The sequence below is a fragment of the Polistes dominula genome, unplaced genomic scaffold (assembly GCF_049000335.1).
Source record: "Polistes dominula isolate Pdom_NZ unplaced genomic scaffold, Pdom_raw_medaka contig_11, whole genome shotgun sequence".
Classification (NCBI taxonomy): domain Eukaryota; kingdom Metazoa; phylum Arthropoda; class Insecta; order Hymenoptera; family Vespidae; genus Polistes; species Polistes dominula.
Window position 1 is genome coordinate 2144762 of NW_028301154.1, and position 21555 is coordinate 2166316.

Below are 21555 nucleotides of genomic sequence, written 5' to 3' on the forward strand. Positions count from 1 at the left end.
GTATAACATAGAGAAGAAACTCAATATGGCCGTTGCTGTACTGAAACGCCATCTGTAGGAATTAAAGGAAACTCAATATGGCCGTTGCTGTACTGAAACGCCATCTGTAGGAATTAAAGGAAACTCAATATGGCTGTTGCTAACATGGTTCCAAGTGTAATTTTATTAACAACTTTAAGAAGATTTCCAAGTTATTTCCATAAAAGTAAATGTTGACATTGTAACTGTAAATTGAAAAAGTGCATTGTAAAAATGAAGATTGAGAAATTTTGTTTATAACTAATAGGAACATCTAAGTATATATAGTATATAATATAAGTATATTGAAGATTTTGGAGAAATCACTGATCAAATGTATATTATTAAGGAATATTAATTATTATTATTATTATTGTAATTTGTCGTGTAAAAGAATTGACGATGGCATTGGCATCAAAGGAACTAACCAAACTATTGGATATTCTTGATGAAGAAAATATTGACACTAGCCTAGAAAATCTTTGCAGTCAGCTTCATCAAATATTTTCTAAGGAAGATCGTTTTAAAGTTGGAATGACATTACTTCTTTTACTGCAGCACGTTGATTTGTTATCAAAACATGGTCAACGAATAATGGCCTTAACAATGTTATTCGACTTGTACAAAGGAGAGCCATTAGCTTCTACGCCTTTCGCTACAGTATTTGTTCAAATGTTAAAGCCTCAAGAAGATACTAATAATGGTGTTTTGTTAAATAACTGCTCAGGACAGATGCCTGTACTTTCTGAATGTGAGAAAAATTTACTTATTAATTTGTTAGGATATAATCAGAAAGAAGTGATGAAGAAGACACCACGTCAATTAGTTGTCGACGATCTCTATTTGGCATCGATACCTTCTATAGATTTAACCAACTTGCAGTTGCAACTTGCTGAATATCATTCTGAACTTCCATCCATAAGCAAATGCGGCAATCCAATAATATTGTCAGATATGGATCATTCTAAGATAACTGCAACGGATAAAAAGATATTGAGAAATATGGCAGAAAATCTTATTGTCGGAGACCCACCATTGTGCGCTCAAAGTTATAGTCCTGAATTTTTAAGGTTGGCTCCGCCAATATTTCATTCTATTAATGAATTAACATGGTATAATATGACCGATCCTTCTGAATTCACTGTCGAATACGATAACAGTATGTGCGTTTCTTATTGTGCCGGAGCAGAGGCACGCAGATTAATGGGCAAAGCTTTTAAAAGTGTCTTGACCCTGCAACAACAACAACATTTGGTTAATGAATTAGATAGGGATCCTAAATTGGTTTATCATATAGGACTTACGCCTGGAAAATTGCCAGATTTAGTTGAAAACAATCCATTAATTGCTATCGAAGTTTTATTAAAACTTATGCAATCTAGCCAAATAACGGAATACTTCAGTGTCCTGGTAAACATGGAAATGTCTCTTCATTCTATGGAAGTTGTTAATAGATTGACAACTACTGTAGATTTGCCAACTGAATTTGTTCATTTATATATTAGCAATTGTATATCCACCTGTGAGACTATAAAGGATCGTTACATGCAAAATCGCTTAGTACGTTTAGTTTGTGTATTTCTTCAATCATTAATTAGAAACAAAATCATTAATGTTCAAGAGTTATTCATCGAGGTGCAAGCATTTTGTATTGAATTTAGTCGTATTAGAGAAGCAGCTGCATTATTTCGTCTTTTGAAACAACTTGAATCGGGTGATATCGGTGGATTAAATGCACCTCCTGCAAAGAGCAAAATAGATATGTGTTAAGAAGTATGTTATTTTGAAGAACTATGTATATAAATCATGTTTTTTCAGAGATATGTTTAAGAGTTAGCATATTCACAACATTATTTCAATTTACAGCAAGAGAAAGAAAGCACAAATCTATACAATTATATTTATTATACTTCCTTTCCTCGAGCAATCAATACTTATCTATCGTATTGTCATTAATTAAATTTCATATATTTTTATTTAATCGTGTGAACAAAATGTCCTAAATAAAGAAAAAAAGGAAGAAATAGCTCTATTTTCTAGTGGCAGCATATCAGTTAGATGTTTATTTCATATATTATTCTCTATCACCCAAAAATGAATAATGTACAAAATACATATGTGCCATTATATAACAATCAATCATGTTCAATGAAAACAAAGTGTACACTCTTCTTAGAGACAAATAGTAATTATATTACTGTTTGTAATTTTGTCTTAGTTGTATATTATTAAATAATAGATATCTTTATATTACTTGCGCGGTGTGTGTGTATATGTGTGTTTGTGGGTATGTATATGTATATATGGCTTAAAGTAATAATTTAAATTAATTGTATAGCTTAAATTGTTATTTTAGACAATTTTTTTTTTTTTTTTTTAGATACATAAAATGTACAATAATATTTTGAACATATTGAGAAATTTATGTTTTTACACTGAGGATACTTATGATATACTTATGATAAAATAAATTTTCAAAAAAACACCTATTATGTTTTTTAAAACTCGTAACCATGAAAAGTACACCATTAAAGGTCTTTTCTTTTTTCTTTTGTTTCAACAAAGATAATAATATTAATTTAAGATACAATATTTATCGTATATATATATACGTATATAAAGATAAATAATTATCACAAACTTATATAAGTAATCAGATTGATTATTTTTCTAAAAATGCATATTGTATGTATACATTTACAATGTTATTTCTTACATATAATGAAGGAAATAAAAGAAAAAACAAAAAATGAATAACAGTAGTATTAATCCTTTGACTATGGAAAACTTAGAAACAAAACTTAACAATAATAATTTTGCATTGGGAGTCGTCTATAGGTGCTGTTGTTGTTGTTGTTGTTCACAGTCAAATGATTAAATAAGTGTTACAGAGGTAATTACATTTTGCATCGAGCTCATTTTTATAAATCTTATTTATTTGTATTTTTATATACACATTAGCATAATTGTTTTCTTTTTTTTCTTTTTTTTTTTTTTTTTATCAATGTTCTATTATTATTTTTGTTCACATTAGACTTATGTTAGTATTATAAAAGTTGACTGAGTGAGATGATGGCATTACATAGAATATTATGTAATACTTATTTTTCTTATTTCGTTTTGTTTTCTTTTTTCATAAATTAATGTGATTTGAAGAAGGTTGTGCAAATTCGTTGCTGCAATGTAGGTAAGAAAAGATATATGTATACCTTGCTTTGTTATTTATCTTCTCAGTCATATAAAATTACAAACAAATCAACATATACTATTTCTTTTGTATTGAAGTGTTAATATAACTTGGATATTTAATTAAAATACCTTTTCATTAATGATATCAATTCTTTTTTTTTTGTTTTCTTTTTCTTTTTTTCTTTCAAAATATGTGAAATGTTCATAAAAATAATGTTGTTACGTATATCATCAAACAATTTTATAATTCACTTCATTCTGCGAATTTTTCATTATCCTTTCATAAATCATAAAATTAGCTAAAATATCGAAACATTTCACATATTATGGATCCCCATATATATATAATTTCTTCAATCAATATTTATTCTCTGTTGATTTATTCTATTTATATAACAATTTTTCCTATATCCATTCTTGGACTCTTTTATTTTACACGTGTGTTTAAATTTTATGTTACATATTTTACTCTTATATTAATTAACCAGTCTGAAATAGAATTTAATAAATTCCATTCCTTGTAAGTGCCTATTTAATAAACAATCGTAATATCATGAAAACTCTTCGTACTTTGTACAAAATATTTGATGCATTTTTAAATATATATATATAATATATATATATATGTATTACTATGAAAGATCGTAATTGGTTACTTGGTATTTGTTCAAAATATCAATGTATAAGAATAAACCCAATATATTGAGACATTTCACAGTGCGAATTTAGACATTCTCCAATTTCAGTCTTTCATGGTAACATATATATGTTTGCGTGTAGATTATAACAAAAAGCTAATAATATAAAATAAGTTATCTAAGCTTTATATGTGTGTTCAGATTTGATACATATATATATATATGCGCACACTTCTTTTCTTATTCAAAATACATTAACAAACAATTTTATAAATGATAAGTAACAATATTGTATATATTACTTTGCAAATATTTCTATTGTATAATTGTAAATACATTGAAGATAGATAAATCATAAAAACTATTATAACATTTGATCATTCTAAATAAGAAAAAGAAAAGTACTTACGAAGAGTTATTATGAAAATGAAATTTAAAAAGGAAAATATTCAATTGATCTTTTTTTTTAATAATAAATATGTCATTTGTTAACTATTATTTTTTTTTTGGACAAATTTCTACTATTTCATTATTATTTTCAGTTTAATTGAATTGCACCATCTTTTGTTGTTTTTTTATTTTTCTTCTTAATAGCCTTGGCTTTATTAATTAAAGTTTTAGTTCCTTTTCCTTTAGCCGTTATGGGCTTACCTTTAAGAGATTTCATTTGCATTTTTACATCTGTTTTAGACACTTTTTTACTTTTTAAACCTTTCAGTTTATTCTCTTTCAATTTAACTTTGGTACTAGTTGCGACAGTCATACCGGACCTCACGGAAGATCCGGTTAGCTTATACTAGGCTGCCGTTTTCACTTTTTTCTTCCTTTTCTTCTTTTTCTTATCATGATAAAGCTCCTGTTTTTTGGTAATGCAAGATCTACAATACCAATTTTCATTTGCAGCTGGTTCCACTTGTAGTCCCACACATACCCTACAACGTATGTATGAACGTATTAAAGCGATGTATATATATATATATATATATATATATTTTATATACGATTACTTACCAATGATACCATGCATCACAATCATCACAACCAATCATGGGTGATCCATCGTCCTGCTGTTTACAACCAGGACATATCCACACTTGACGACCTCCTTGATCCTGTAAAACTCATTGCATGACAGTAAAGAAACTTCAAATAAACATAAGATAACCCAACCCATCTCTTGGAGATGCAATTATAAATGTTCAATATAAAAATAATGAAAACATTTAATGACCAGTTATACGTTTTAAGATATTCATTCTCTTATGGAATAGAATTAGTGTCGTGTTCATTGTGTACTGTTTTTATTATTCAATATATTATCTTTTTATCTAAAGAATTATATTTGTTAGTTAAAATGTGCTTCAGATACATATATATATATATGATGATAACAGTTGATTTAAATGAAGGATGAAATGATAGATGATGATATGTAATCAGGTTTATCACTTGTCTCTTCTTTTTAATTATTAATAACTTAAATAGCATGAGAAATCAGAGGTAATAATATAATTACTTAACAACAGTTAACAGTTTTTATCCTTGTTAGAATTACTAAAATCAATGACTATTCATTTTTCTTTGTTTTTTTTTTTTTTCGTTTAAATGTAATTTCTCTTCATAAAAAAAAAAATGCTTTAATAAGTTCTTTTCTCTTTGTTATACCTAACTTATATTATTTAGATAATATAATATTTCTGTAATATTATACGTGTTCCTTGTCTTATTTGAAATATATCAGTGTATCATAATGTATGATATATATATATAATATATTATTTATATAAAAATTATCGAGCACATCATACTTCTAGTGCATAACAAACATTGCAAGAGCTGTTTTAAAATGTGAGTGAATGTACTCACCACAGTAGTGGTTGCTATTGTAGCCAACAAGAGACTGCCATTTTCTTTGTCTTCTTTAGCATCATCCTTATTAGAAACCGCATCTGCTTTCACCTCTGTGTTGTTAAAACCGTCGGTTATATTCCTAACTGTCTTTCATGCTAATTTATATAATATCATACAAGCCGCATGCAACGCAAAACAACTGGCTAACTATATTTAATTAATATCAATATTTCCTTATATATGTTATATATATATATATATATATATATCCTATTATACATTGTAATAATTTTTGTTACTGTAAATTTGCTCTTATTGTTTTATACATTTTCTATTCTTCATACTATATTATAAATCTATTTAATACATGCTAGCTATATATTATTTTTAAATGAAATGACAAATTTAAAACACTCTGTGAAAAGCTTTCGATTTGCTCTCTTGTTTCTAAAACATAAATAATTTGCTATACGATGCATTATAAGGCAGCCCTTTCTTAAGTAAAGAAAGAGAGGGTTATAACAATCATGCACATTGTATTACAAAAGATACTATTATTATACTGCATATAAAGTATTGTGTGAAAGCATTCAGTGAGATTTGCAGAAACTAATGATCAAACTAAGTTAGAAATTTGAAAGACATACTCATACCATCCCTAAGTAGAATATAAGTAAGGTATGAACAATTGTATGTAAAGTGCTACACTAAAATATAAATAAGTTGTACCTATCTATATATGTATATTATTGGCTATGAAAGTGTGCATTTGTATATAAATAAGAAGAATTTCAATTATTATAAAAATGTATGTTTAGCACAAAGAGTGATCGAAATTTTCTCAACAACTATACTGTGAAAAAATGACAAACACTCTGTATACATAGATGTATAAATACGCATAATTTTGTTACAATGTAACTATAAATCCAAAAAAAACAGACAAAATGAGAAATTAGTTTAATCGAAGTTAACAAGTAAACTTACATATTCGTGTGATTGAAAATATGTTATAAACGCGATAAAAAAAAAATTGTCAACATTAATAAGACGAAGGAACTGTAGATATCTCTTATTATTATTTTTTTTTTTTTATATGAATTTATTTTATTTTTGACTAATAGAAGAAGAGACAAGTATAGACTGTGCTAAATGTTTCGATATCAAATTGTAGATGCAATGAAATATATGATGATATATAGATGAGAGGATATTGAATGTTGAATAATGATTCAAAATAGTTTTGTATACCTTCCATTTAGGTGAATGTTTGACTTATTACCTAAAATTCTGTCTATTCTGTTAATAAATAATTGTTTCTATTAGATAGAAATGAGTTAATATGAATAATAATATAGCAATCAATTGTACACAAGACACACCTAACATTAAATTTACTAGAAAATCAAAATAATAAATAAATAAATAAATAAAAAGAATAATCGTGACATAAGATTATATTACTTTTGTTGTACTCTACTATACAAAAAAGAAGATAAGACCAGAAAAAAAAAAAAAAGAAGTGAAAAAACTTGAACAAAAGTTTTACCAAAATAAAATGTATACGTGAAAGTATATAAATATTTGTTGAAATAAATAAATAAAATATAAATTTGAAAGAAGAATCACATAAAATAGCAACATACATACAAAATACGTAATGAGAATCTATAGAGAAAAAGACTATAATATATTCTACGTTTATATTTTGAAACAATGTCCATAGTGTGACAAAAGCATGACCAAATGAGAAATTATACCTTCACCACAAGTCATAAATGCATAGAAAAGGAGAAAGAGAAAGAGAAAGAGAAAGAGAGAGAGAGTGATATAGAAAGTAAGAGGAATATATAGGAAATTTGGAATTTATTTTAAGATTGAGATAATATTGATGGGTTGGGTTAATTTTTCCACGTAAATCAAATTTTGTAATGATTTAACTTATTATTAAGTATGGAGACATAGAATATCATTTTCTTTTTTTTCTTTTTTTTTTCATTAATAAAATTATCAAATATTTTTAGAGAAATAAAATAAATAAAAATAATCTTCGTATTAAATTTAATCATAATTTTGAAGAAAATCTTGACTTCTGTTTATGTTTAATTAATTAATAAACTCTTGTGTTTTTATCATGTCTCACATACTAAATATTGTTTATATATAAATTATATCATTTCTTTTTCTTGTTTTTTTTTTCTTTTTTAATATTGATATTCAAATATCATAATGAGCGTACTTACGTAGTAAAATGGCGGTGATTGCTGTTGCGTAATTAAAGGACTTGGAAGTTTAGGAGTTGGATCAAAGTGAGGCGGAGGTGTTGGCTCTCTTTGGGGTAAGTTTTTAAACAAAGATTTCTTTGCTCGAGGAACTGTTGCAAGTGGCACAGTAGAAAAATTGAGAGAGAAAGAAGAATCTGTAGGAAGGGCAGGGCTGCCATCTAATGTTCCCTCCTCTATTTTCTTACTTGCTGACTTTTGCTTCGGCGGTCTTGTTACCAATGCTGATATTTTGGCCAATTCTGGACTAGGTTCTCTTTTCGTATCCTCATCTGGTTTTTTCAATAATGGCTTAATCGTTCTACAATTAAATAATTCAAACATGTTACACATGTATTATTGTAATAAATAATATACGTAGACAATTGAATATTATTTTGTAACTTACATCTTCTTCATTAGCATACTGTCTGGCGTTGGTGGTCTTGGAGATGCAGGTCCCAATTTTAATGTAATTTTTGGTACAGCTTCTGCACTTTTATCTTCTTTCTGTTGAAAATAATACAATTTATATTATAGTAAGATAATTTTAAGTTATTGCACTAATCTATATATATATATAAAATGTAATAATATTAAATGCATTTCTCTTACTTCCTTCTCTTTTCGTTTCTCTTTTTTCTCCTTCTTTTCTTTGATTTTGTCTACTTTTTCCTTTTTATCAGTTTTCTCTTTTTTCTCTTTAACCTTTTCTCCTTTTTCTTTATGTTTCTCTTTTTTGTCTTTCTTTTTCTTCAATTTCTCTTTCTTTTCTTTTTTATGCTCTTTTGATTTCTGAAAATTAAATAATATGTATCATTTCTAAAATATGATTATAAGATTAAAATATATTATTTGAAATTAAAAAATAATGAAGATAGGAATAGTAGAATGATATTCTACAATTTCTATACTATTTCAATACACACCAATTTAATTGTTACCTTATCAACTTTATCTGCTTTATCAATTTTAGATTTCTTTGAAGGTAACAATGGCACAACAGGTACTGGTGGTGCAATGGGTGGTGGTACATTTGGTGCAACAGGTGCAGAAACAATGGGCGGTGCAATTATATTTCCAGGAATATGAGTGATTATTTCTTTATCTTGTTTAACCACCTTAATTTTATCTGCCTTTTCCTTTTCTATCGAATCATATTTCATAATAGGTACCATAGGAGGTATTATTTCCCTAGGTGATTTTTCACATTCCATGGGTTTTATTTTTGATAATGAAAAATCTTCTGGCTTTATTGCTGGATTAAAAAAACGAGGTGGTAAAGGTAAATTCGGCATTGCTGGATGTGGGCCTGGTCCACCTCTTCCCAAAGGAGGCAACGGAAACCTTGGAAATATTGGATGTGTTATTGGGGGAGGTATTAAACCAGGAGCGGATGGAAATGCTGGAAAAAATGGAAACGGTAATGTTGGTGGAAGAGCTGGTTCTCTATGCACCGGTGGTTCAGGTGCTTGTGGAGTTTTTGGTCTATCCATTACATCTACTTCAACTGTATCATTAGAAATCTTTGTCTGAAATATAATAATGTTACTCATTATTTTGTCAATTGTTCTCCTCTTGTAAATACATACAAAAATATTGATAGATAGATTTAAAATTACCTTTTTGGGACTAACACAACGCTTAGGACTTCTCATTTTGGATTCTTTCTTTTTATTACTTTTCTCCTTCTTTTTCTTTTTCTGATCAATAGGAGTAGGGACATTGAGTTCTGGAGTTTTAGGTGTACTAGGAGTCCCAGGAGGTGACATATCATCAAACATATATACATCTGAAGATGGACTCTGTATATCAATCAAATCATTCTCTGGATGAACGTGAACGTCTGGTGTGTGTGGTGTTTTCTTCTCTTCCTTTTTAACTTCAATGTCATTTTTATGCGCATGCTTTTCAAGATTTTCATCAATGATTAAACCAGGTGAACTCTCTCGCGAATCAAGCTCTTTATGTTTGTGTTGTTCTGGTATTTCCTTTTCTTTGTCTTCTCTAGGTTTAGATATCTTTTTGAATATATTTAATTTTTGCTTATCAGGTTCTGATGGTAGTTTATCAATGTTATCATCTTTCCTTTCTGGTAATGGTGGACTACTCGTTAAATCTATGACTTTTTCCGATTTAGCCTTAACTTGGATAGGTTTAGGCAATTTAGGACTACCCGTAGGTTTAGTTGGTACTAACTTTGGAGTAGGTGGTCTATTTGAAGGACCTGCTAAGTTAGTTTGCGATTTACCACCGCCTGGCTTTAACGGTTTTAATTTAGCCAACTCTTTCATACCAGCTAACTTTTTAATTTTAGTCTCATCGATTTTATCCGGCTTAAACAATTCCTTAGCTTTGTTTTTCTTTTTATTTTCTTTGTCAAGTTTACGATCCTCCGGTATCTTCTTGATGATCTTCTTTGGTTTTTTATCACATTTCAACTCAGGTGGAACCATAGGATAAGAACTTGGTTGAGGGGAATCTGTGCACGTTTGATGCGGTGTTCTCGCTTCTGGAAGTTTCCCTTCTCGCGCGGGTGATAAAAAACCAGACGTGGTCATCATTACACTGTGTATCTCACGTAATGGTCTACCTTCCTCTAATACCTTAGCACGTTTTGCTATAGGACTTTCAAAAGAGACAGGATCTCCTGGTCGTTTAAAAACTACTTGCGGAGACGTCCTATGAGGAGAAACATCAACTGAACTCGGTGTCGATGTTCCATTTGAAGATGATAAATCTTGTACACCGTTTGTTAAACTTTCAGGCTTCTCTGTTATGTACTCATCTGTAATTACAATTTTTTTTATTTAAAACACTTTGTTATTATATATTTGTTTAAATACAATATATTATAGTTCAAAACAAATAGTAGGAATTATAATTACCTTCAGTATCTGGATACATAGCCGGTAAATGTTCATGAATATGTACAGGTCTAGTAACTACTTCACGACTACCAGGCTTTAAGAAATTTAAATGATTCTCACGTTTGACAGGAAATTTTGGTACATTGATAACACACGGAACTGAATCTACATTTTTAACATATTCTGCTAATTCTTGTATATCAATATTCATATGTTTGAAAGCTAATCCTAAATCATCAAGATTAGGTTCCGTTCTTCCCACTGAAAATAATATGTATGTAAACATCCAAAAGATTATTAAGTATCATATTAATGAAACGCATTTAGTTTAATGATTCCTAGGACTCAAACAATTAAATTACAAATTCAAATTGTATTAAAAAGATGAGATGATTTGAGGTTAAAAATGACTTACAAACTTCTGCATATTGGTGGGTAACTTTTGATAAATGCAAGATATATTCTTCCATAAGATCTACCAAAAATTCTAACGGCGTTGAATTAATTGAATGCCATCCGATGGTTTGGCAGATTTGTGCTACAACCATCCTTAAAACGGATCTACTGTAATCAGTAGACATTTTCACAGCTGAAAATATAAAGATAACAAATAAATAATATATATATATATATGAACAAGACGAAATTAAGGAATACTTAAGAAATTAAAATGGTATAGGCGCGCGCGCGCGCTCCTATATAGGTTATACGATGGAAGATAATAAAAAATAAAAAAAAAGAAATAATCTTAGATGTATTTGATTTGGATAATATGAAAATATTTGAAATTATATGTTATCTCGACTATAATAATGATGATTTACCCTTGTTCGAAACAGAAACACCTTGATAAATGAACTTATTCTTGTTGATATTTTAGAAGCAATTTGAAATAATCACATTTCTAACGTTAACGTCTTAATCAGAAATAAAACAAATAGGGATAATGACTTAAATGAAATTAATCATTATTCGTCATTAAAAGGATCACAACACTTCCTAAAAGTGTAACACCATAAACAGTAGAGAGACTGCGAGGCGTCCACGCCATTTTTTTCCCCTTCTTCCTTGTCCATGCTCAAGACATTCCACGGTGAGCGTATAGAGTCCACTGATAATGGAAATTCGTCAAAGTAAACTTAAAGGAGATCAAAGTACATTTCGTACGATTAAATTTTGAAAGAATTTCATCTTTCTTTCGTAAATCTATTATATTAATTAACACTAACATTCTTTTCCTCTCGTTTGACGCATTGTGAGGGAATATCAATTGAATTAAAAAAAAAAAAAAAAAAAAGAAGAAAAGAAAAAGAAGATATAAAAAGAGAGAGAGAGAGAGAGAGAAAAAAAGGAACTAAACTTCGATCCTCGTCAGTCGCTCGAATATCCCTGCGTTCCCATTGGCCGAGAATGAAGAATACTTTCCATTCACGTAGGTGGCCATTTTGAATTTCGTAAAAAAAAAAAAAGAAACAAAAAATGAAATGTAATTGAATGAATATTGTTTTTGTTGTTGTTATTTTTGTAAATGTTTATAATTGGAAATATTAATATAAATCTTTTAGTAATGAATTATTAACCTTACTTTTGGCGTTGCAAGCGTTTCGAAATTGATTTAGAAATGATCTCTCTTTATGTTTCGTAGTTCATGATTTAAGAATCTATATATACTAAATAAAAAGATTGAGAAAGATTAGTTGAAAACGTATCTTATATAGAAGTGATCTCAGTCTTTAAAGTTCACAAGCCATTTTGTACGTTGTTAAAACCAGCTGTGCAAAAATATATAACTTAATCATATTTCAGTGAAATGTCAAAGCGTGATAATCTATAAATTAGGGCGAAGAGGAAAATGTGTGCCACATGCGTATGCGTTTATAAAAAAGAGATCAGATTGTAATGCCATAACATCGAAAGGATTCGCGAAAATTGAGATTATTTCGCGAGACAAAGAACACTAATCTTTGATATCTTTTATTAACCTTGGCTTGGACGTCATAATAGTGAGTATTGTTGAAGAATAAAGTTATAAATAGTTTGGTTTAGCAAAAATCACGTGGTACTACAGACGATGCTGAAATATACTCAGATATATATATATATATATATGTGTTTATAATGTTATTCATCTATCTATTGAACAATTGGTAAATGCCTATTTTGATATAGTTTAACATCTTGTAATATTTAATTTAAACAATTACGCTTCTACTTTGAAAGTAATGCGTAGGTTATTATATGTAAGCATATTTCCCCTGAATTTCCTTCCTTTTCCTCTTCCCTCTCCCTTTTTTTTTACCATCTCATTGGCCTAATTTATATAAACAAGCTTTTTATTTAAAAACAAATAGGAATTAAGTGTTACGAGAAATATCTGGTAAAACAAAGAAAATATCAATGCAACGTGAGATAAGTTTCTTTTTATCAGCTGATAATTACGATTTCGTGTATAGGGGAGCTTTTGTTAAGGATTTATAAACGTTTTTTATTAAAGTAACTGATTGAATGATTATAAACGAAATGGAATGATATGGAATATAAACATACACGTGTGTATAAATAAACACGTGATTGATGTGCGATATACATATATGTATGTATACATAAATAATTGATTTGATTTTAGTATATTATCTTACGTGAAATTTTGATTAATAATAGGATATAAGATGTCTCTTTTTTTGTGTGTGTGTGTGTTGTAAAATTAATTATTTATAATATTATTCTTCGTCGTTTCAATGCAGGAGATATATGTATTAGGCGTATTACATAATTTATAAACTTACGCCAAGATTATATTTGGCTAAATAAAATAATGAATATTTAAATGTTTCAGTATTCTTCCTCCTGGTAACATAAAGTATGCAAGATGAGTGGGGATAATATTCAAAGTCATTCCGATCAGAATATGGAAACGATAGAGTTATCAGAGTTGCCTGTCTTTCCCAAAATGGTTAAATCATGCGTTAAAGTATGGATGGAAAAAATGAATAAAGGTGTACTTTCGCTAACTCACTTTAAAGAACATTGGAGAATTTGGGTTCCTAAGATTTACAGTCCTGAACCTAATGGCAATTGTTTGGATTGGAGTTTTGACGAAGAGAAAGCACAAAAAGTACTTTACAATACGTTAGAAGAATTCATTTGCAACGATGATCCGCAAGTTGTATTGAAACAACTCAGTCAAATGGATAACCCTCCGTCCATATGTGGTAAAGTATTTAAAATGGGTGAACCGACATACAGTTGCAGAGAATGTGGTATGGATTCTACATGTGTTTTGTGCGTTGACTGTTTCAAACAGTCTGCTCATCGTAATCATAAATATAAAATGGGAACTTCGAATGGTGGAGGTTGCTGTGATTGTGGTGATACGGAAGCATGGAAAAATGAACCATTTTGTAAGATACACTTAGTGGGAACTCAATCGAAAGAAGCTTGCGGTAATAAACTGCCCGGCGATATTGCAGAAAGAGCAGTCGTTACTTTTGAAGCCGTACTGAAATATTGCTATGAATTATTAACGTTAGAACATTCACCAGGATTACCATCAGATTTATGCTTTAAAGAAACCGACGAAGATCCTATATTCACATTATCCACTACGGATACTTATTGCACAGTCCTTTTCAATGACGAGACACATACTTTTGAACAAGTTATAAATACATTAACACGTGTCTTGAAGTGTTCTCAAAGGGATGCTGTCGAATATGTGACGAATGTCGATAGAGAAGGTAGATCAGTTGTTAAGTGTTCAAGATTTCAACATTGCAAGGAGCTGAGAGGTGAAATAGAAAGATTTACGTCGAGAAACAGCACTCGGCCTTTAAAAGTTCTTGTTGTTCATGCTCACGTTATTGCTCATCAAACCTTTGCTATGAAATTGTTGAATTGGTTACAACAATTTATAAGTGTATGTGAAGGTTTTAGAATACTTTTTAGCAATGTCGCTCTTAACACTAAATTACCAGAGATATCAATTGTCGAAGGTATACTTATGAGAGATTCGCAACTATGGAAATCTGCTAGAACAGCTTGGCACAGATTGTTTATATCTGGAATGCTTATGGAGTATGAGAGTAAAAAAGCTTTGGCTATTGTATTCACTTATAATTATGGTTCGGTCATGAAAGATTTCATTAGAGATGATCACGATCATTCTTTTTCAATAGTTTCTTTGTCCGTACAATTATTTACGGTTCCCACTTTAGCTCATCATCTTATAGCGCATAACGATGTATTATTTATTTTGTTGAATACATTCATTTCAGAAAGTTCACGTAGGTGCAATGCCGCGGGTAAATTAGAATTTGAAAGAAACACACCGAATACAACATTTAAAAGAGCTCAATATATACTTTACGATTTAAGATATTTACTCAGCGCCAAACCGGACGTTTGGACTGACGAATTAAGACGAGGATTTTTGCAAGGAATTTCATTATTGTTAAAATTATTTAGCAGTATGCAATGTATGGATTCAGTATTAAGACAAGTTGGACAACATATGGAATATGAGCCCGAATGGGAATCTGCATTTAATTTGCATATTAAACTTGCACCAGTTATTAGTTTAGCTCTTGAATGGTGTGGCTCTGATAAAATTGTTTTAATTAAAGCTTTTAGAGCAACATTGAAAAAACTCGCTGAACAACCAAGTATTGAATCTGCAGTAACTCAAGTAAGAGAGCTGGCAGATCACAGTGCTACATGTTTGCAATACGATGTTTCTTCTGAACCAGTATCTATACATCTTCCATTGTCAAGATTTTTAGCAGGATTGTTTCTTTATCTCGAAGAGCACAATTTGGATTTTCAATCTCCTGAATTTATAAATGAACCAAGACCAACACCTGAACAAATTATCGAACCTGTATTAACAGCACAAGCTATGATATCACAAGTACATGCCGGAATGTGGAGAAGAAATGGATATTCGTTGTTGAATCAATTGTATTTTTATCACAATGTTAAGTGTCGCAGCGAGATGTTAGATAGAGATATTATTTTATTACAAGTCGGGGCGTCTCTTATTGAGAGCAATGAATTTCTTATTCATATTTTGAACAAATATAATCTTCTTAATTGGGCAGATCCAAATTTTGAAATAAATGCATTAAAAAATCCAGAAGAAGATAGCATCAGACAAACAATTAATTTAGTTGAGGAATTTCTTAATTTGCTTATAATCATTATAGGAGAGAGATATGTACCTGGAGTTGGACAAGTTACTGCTGATGATCGTTTAAAAAAAGAAATAATACAACAATTATGTATAAAACCTCTTTCTCATTCTGAATTAAATAAGACTTTACCGGATGATGCTCATCTTGAAACGGGCATGGAAAGAGTTATTAACGATGTAGCAGATTTTAAGAAATCTCCAAATACATCTGCTGGCAAAGGAGTATACGAATTATTGAAACCTCATTTATATTCGGAATACAATGTGTTCTTTTATCACTACACAAAGGAAGAATTTAGTAGATCTGAAGAAGCCCAAAGAAAACGGAGGAAAGATCTTGGCGAATTAGAATGTTGTCCACCACCAAAACTCCCTAAATTAACGGAGAAATTTAGTTTAGTTGCAAATTTATTGCAATGTGACGTAATGCTTCATATTATGCAGACTGTATTACAACGTGCTCTAACATTTATAGCTAGAAGTTTTTCCGAATCGCAAGTCCACAAAGTACTTCACCTTATAGGATATGCGCTTCAAGAACAGGAATCGGGTTATTATCCTTTTCTTGTGTTCACAGAAAGAGCTGTTAAATGGAACATTTATAAATTACTTGAAGATTTACAAAATAGTCCACGTATAGAGGCACATAAAGATTTACTCACTTGGGTTCTTAACAAATATAGAGAAGTGACTGGTTCCAGCATGGCAGAATCTGCTTCTACTACAGTAACTAGCACAGAAAATGTCAATAGTGATGCAGAGTCTAATGAAAAAAATGGTAAAGAATGGAGAATGAAGATGGCAGCTATAAAACGTGCCAAAATAATGACACAAATGGCAGCAATGCAAAAGCTTTTTATGAAAAATAATGCTAAGCTATTTGAAAATGCAACATCAGATGGGAATAAGGGTGAACAAGGATCAGCTATGGATTTATCAGAATGTTCCGAAAGTTCAGAAGTTGCTGGTGGAAATAATCAAGCGAATAGTAGTAATTTAACAGAAGAAAAAACCTATACATGCATTTTATGCCAAGAAGATCAAGCTGTAACGGCAACCGGTCCAGCGATGGTATACGCTGCTTTTGTTCAACAATCAACTGTATTATGTCAGAATAGAAGAGATACAGTAGAACCTAATCCACTATATCTGTCAAGTAAATTAGGCGCATCGCCGCATACCAGCACATGCGGTCACGTAATGCACGCATATTGTTGGCAAGAATATTTTGACAATGTACTTGCTAAAGAAAATAGACGTCCATATCGATTACGACAACCAGCAAGTTTTGACGTTGAAAAACACGAGTATCTTTGTCCACTTTGCGAAGGTTTGAGTAATACTGTTATGCCATTAATACCACCTTTAGGCGTATTGCAATCTCGTCCTCAAAATCAATCTAATTTGACTTTTGAGATGTGGCTAGAAGCTATGATAATAACGTTAGATTGCAAACTTTTTGGAAGCTATGTAAAAAAAGAGCCTTACGAGGAGCTTCATGATCCTGCTTGTTTATATTGTACAAGCTCAAATAGTGAAGAAGTTCCTGTTATTGGAATATATAATGCCAAGAATAATTCTGTAGAACAAACGACACTTTCGTGTCCTATCAAAGCATTTCATCAATTACTTGGTACTGTTGGTACTATATTTGAATCTACTTATTCGCAACCTGGTCCATGTCTCTCGGATTATCTTGTAACGATGATAGATCTATTTGCACAAACGACATATACAAAAGGTCTCGCTGCTGAGCCACATGAATCGGACTATAGAGTACCCTTGTTGGCTTGGAAATCAACAGCATACACTATTCATGCTATTGAATTTCTTATTCGTGATACGGATAAACCTTTGTTAGGTGCTTTACCTTCTAGACAAAGAGATTGCTTGGAAGGCCTTACTAGAATTTCGGCCATTTTAGGAGCAACAATTCCAAAAGGACCTTGCGGAAGCCCAGCATGGTCAGGAAAACAAATTATCCGCAATTATGCACTTCCTCTTTTATCGATACTATTGGAAAATCATCATGATGGTCCATGTATCTTTGATTGGGATCCTTTAGGTATTTTGATCCCGTTGATTAATTCTCTTCCATCTTTGTTTAGAACAAAAGGCAATAATCCACCTCAGATAATAACAGGAGGTATATTTGAATTGCACGCGTTGACACTTGTATTCTTAGCCTTAATAGTCAAAATTATACTAACAACTGATTTTAATGAGAGTATGGAAGTAGATAGCGAAGTAACAGAAGAAGATTGTAAGAGTTGTGATTCAATCGTATTATTAGCTGAAACTCTTGGAATGAACATCATGAATGAAACTGCCTGTGAATTATGGAGACGTATCAAGGAAGGTTGCTTACCATTTTTAAGATGTTACGCACTGTATTATCACTTTGTCTCAGATGTTCCAGCACCAGAGGAATTAACTAAAGTAGGCGGCGATACGTATGAAAATATATGTGCATATCTTGGATTACCAATAACATGTAACGAATTGTTAACTCCCAACATAAAAAATGTCACGCGATTGGCAAAAGTGTGGAAAAGTCATCCAACTGTTGAAACTTATCTTGCTGGTAGAAGCGAAGTCGCGATTATAAAAGAACCATTGAGAGTTAATAAATTGGTAGAACTTCCCGAGGATTATAGTGAATTGATAAATACAATATCATTATTTACTTGTCCTAACAGTGATCGAGAGGACTCGAGGAATCCTACCATGTGCCTGGTTTGCGGAGAAATGTTATGTTCCCAAAGCTATTGTTGTCAGACAGAATTGAATAAATCTATGGTAGGTGCATGTACTTATCATGCGACCAAATGCGGTGCCGGAGTTGGAATGTTCCTACGAGTACGCGAATGCGAGATATTATTTTTGAGAAGTCCAAATCGAGGATCATTCGTTTGTCCCCCTTATTTCGACGAATATGGAGAAACGGATCAAGGTTTAAGAAGGGGAAATCCGCTTCGGCTATGCAAAGAAAAATATAAAGATTTAAATCAGATGTGGCTTGGACATGGATTACACGAAGCTGTAACAAGAGGCATTGAATCTTCAAACAACGTTATGACGATGCAATGGCAACATCTATAACCGTTTTAAGCTTGTCTTATGGAATTTAGTTTGGAACGTTAACATCTAAATAAAAAAACACACTAAATTTACACTTAGATATAAGTGAATGTAGCAGTTAGTGTTATCTTTGTTGATCATGTGCTTGATTCACTGCATGACACTAATAACAACAAATTATTTATTCTAAGAACATCATATAGATAATTTTGTATATTTAAGACAATTGGATGTTATCTCCCTTTTGCGGCAGCGTTTCAACTTATTTCAGAGTTTACGGAATTTATATTACAATTATTATTATTATTATTATTATTATTATTATTACTATTATTATTATTATTATTATTACTACAATGTAAATTAAAATACAACATTATTCATAATAATTAACAAAATATTGTATTGAATTTTGTTGCTTGTAGCAATTAGTTAGTTTTGCTTGTACCATTATACAATTTATCATGACCACCCTCATTATTATATATATATATATATATATATATATATATATATATATATATATATATATATAAAGTTCTAATAATCTAAGAGAAAAAAAAACATTGTGAAATATGTAAACCAATTTTTCTCATAGACGAAAAAATGATTATTATTTGGTAAAGGTCTATTGTACGAAATTACTTCCACGGTTTTTTCTTGTATAAATAGTTTATTGCGTTTAACAGATAAACTCGTAATATGGATTGTTACGATTTTCAGATATTACTCTTACTATTATGTTGCTTAAATTATTGAAGAAAAGAAGCGGATAATTACATCAATAGATGACTAGATAAAAATAAAGATCGTTAATAATTATAAACATTTAAATATTTGGTAGAGAGTGATGAAAATAAATAATGTGACATAATCCCCGTCTTTTTCATTGTTAGTCGTCTTGGTAATTGAGAGATATACGGTATACCTAGGATTAGTAATTTACTAATATATATATATATATATCTTCTTTATACATTTAACCAATGTTATTATCATTGTTCTAAGATGTTCGTTATTTATTTTAATATAATATTTTTATCATTATATTAATAGAACTTCTCTTGCTGCACACAGTTAAAGTTTGGATATTATGCGTATACATGTGTGTACCAAATGTAACGATAAAAAAAAAAAAAAAACAACAATCATGTAAATATATGACGTGTTATCCGTCAATTCGAGTGAAGAAACATGTAGTTCTTATATAAATATATTATACAAATATTAAATGTTTATTAAAAAAGTTCTTTACGCGGAAAGATAACGAAGAAGAAGAAAAAAAACAATAATAAGAAAAATAACGAAAAAGAAAAGAAAATGTTGATTTTATTATTTCGTAAATCATTCTTTTAAGTACATTTTGTGGTGTTATAATTTATTTGTAGAATACAGGATAATATATTGATTTACATCTTGTTATCAGTGCTTATGTCTTTCTATTCTTATTATATACAGGATGTACTGTAATTAATAATAAAATTAAATTATAAATACAAGCGAGTAGGGGGGGGGTGATTTTACATACAAATGTAAAATATAATTTGTTCGTAAAAGAAAAAAAGAAAAAAAAAACATATGTTTGAAATATTCGAGAATAAGATAGTGAAATCCATCGAATTGAAATTGAATCGAGCGCACGCATACTTGATCAATTATTTTTTCACCCCTAAAAATGGTTTATATGGATAAATTTGATTTTATATTTTCAACTTTTAGTTTTTCACGTAGGATCTCCCTCTACTTGTTTATATCACCAGTTACAGGGCATTCTGTATATATTTAGTAATTTCATTCTTATATATATATATACGTAAAATATGCATACATAGATAAGGCCAACAAAGTCTCCTCGTTATTCCCTCTTCCTACTAATTGACGTTATCGATCCATTAGAAAAGAAATAATTGCGAAGAAATTTTTTAATTTTATTTTCTTATATTATATTATTATTATTATAATAATTATTATTATTATCCATGGATTAATTTTATTATTTATATTGATAATATTCTTTTTTTGTATCGAAATAACGGATATACGTATACAGGAATAATTAGATAGTACCGAGGAGGATTCAGAGAAGGATTTACAGGTTACAGACCAATCTCTCCAGAGACACCAAAGAGATTTTGCTGAAGCGTTCCCTAGGTGAGTGAGTGAATGAACGAACGAACGAACGAATGAACGAATGAACAAACGAACAAACGAACAAACGAATGAATGAACGATCGTTTCCTCTCTCTGTATCTCCTCTTTCGCTAGAACCGTAGTTAGAATCGTTCCTACTTCCGAATGAAAATTAATTCCCTTTGAACTCGAGGGGTTCTCACTTGGAAATATCACGGACTAGACCAGATCAGGGTAAGATAGGATAATATAGGGTAGAGTAGTAGTATCGCGCTTGGTCGGTGTATCGGGAGGTCAAGGACCGTGTGTGGGGGCTGAGATAGGGGAAG

At 30.2% G+C, this 21555-nt stretch overlaps 3 protein-coding genes across 6 annotated transcripts; 2 read left to right on the forward strand and 1 right to left on the reverse strand.

The window, feature by feature from the left end:
- The first annotated feature begins 115 nt into the window (after positions 1-115).
- Positions 116-2396, forward strand: Not11 (CCR4-NOT transcription complex subunit 11). The gene has a single exon (XM_015333509.2). It carries the CDS (start codon positions 421-423, stop codon positions 1786-1788), a length of 1368 nt encoding a protein of 455 aa, XP_015188995.1. The 5' UTR covers positions 116-420; the 3' UTR covers positions 1789-2396.
- Positions 2397-3122: 726 nt separating this feature from the next.
- On the reverse strand, positions 3123-12111 carry Taf3 (TBP-associated factor 3). 4 transcript variants are annotated; one of them, XM_015333512.2, is made up of 11 exons: positions 11652-12111; positions 11243-11416; positions 10846-11088; positions 9580-10745; positions 8887-9489; positions 8573-8752; positions 8367-8467; positions 8167-8279; positions 5712-5806; positions 4857-4957; positions 3123-4777 (listed from the first exon to the last, which is right to left on the reverse strand). In XM_015333512.2, exons 2-11 carry the CDS (start codon positions 11406-11408, stop codon positions 4642-4644), a joined length of 2904 nt encoding a protein of 967 aa, XP_015188998.1. In that variant the 5' UTR covers positions 11409-11416; positions 11652-12111; the 3' UTR covers positions 3123-4641. The 4 variants fall into 4 exon arrangements, with proteins under 4 accessions (XP_015188998.1, XP_015188996.1, XP_089034775.1 ...); XM_015333510.2 differs by lacking the exon at positions 5712-5806 and having other exon boundaries at positions 7940-8279; positions 11652-12109; XM_089178649.1 differs by lacking the exon at positions 5712-5806 and having other exon boundaries at positions 7940-8279; positions 9079-9489; positions 11652-12108.
- Positions 12112-12512: 401 nt separating this feature from the next.
- Ubr1 (Ubr1 ubiquitin ligase) lies at positions 12513-20518 on the forward strand. The gene is made up of 2 exons (XM_015333513.2): positions 12513-12830; positions 13664-20518. Exon 2 carries the CDS (start codon positions 13697-13699, stop codon positions 19115-19117), a length of 5421 nt encoding a protein of 1806 aa, XP_015188999.1. The 5' UTR covers positions 12513-12830; positions 13664-13696; the 3' UTR covers positions 19118-20518.
- The last annotated feature ends 1037 nt before the right edge of the window (positions 20519-21555 follow it).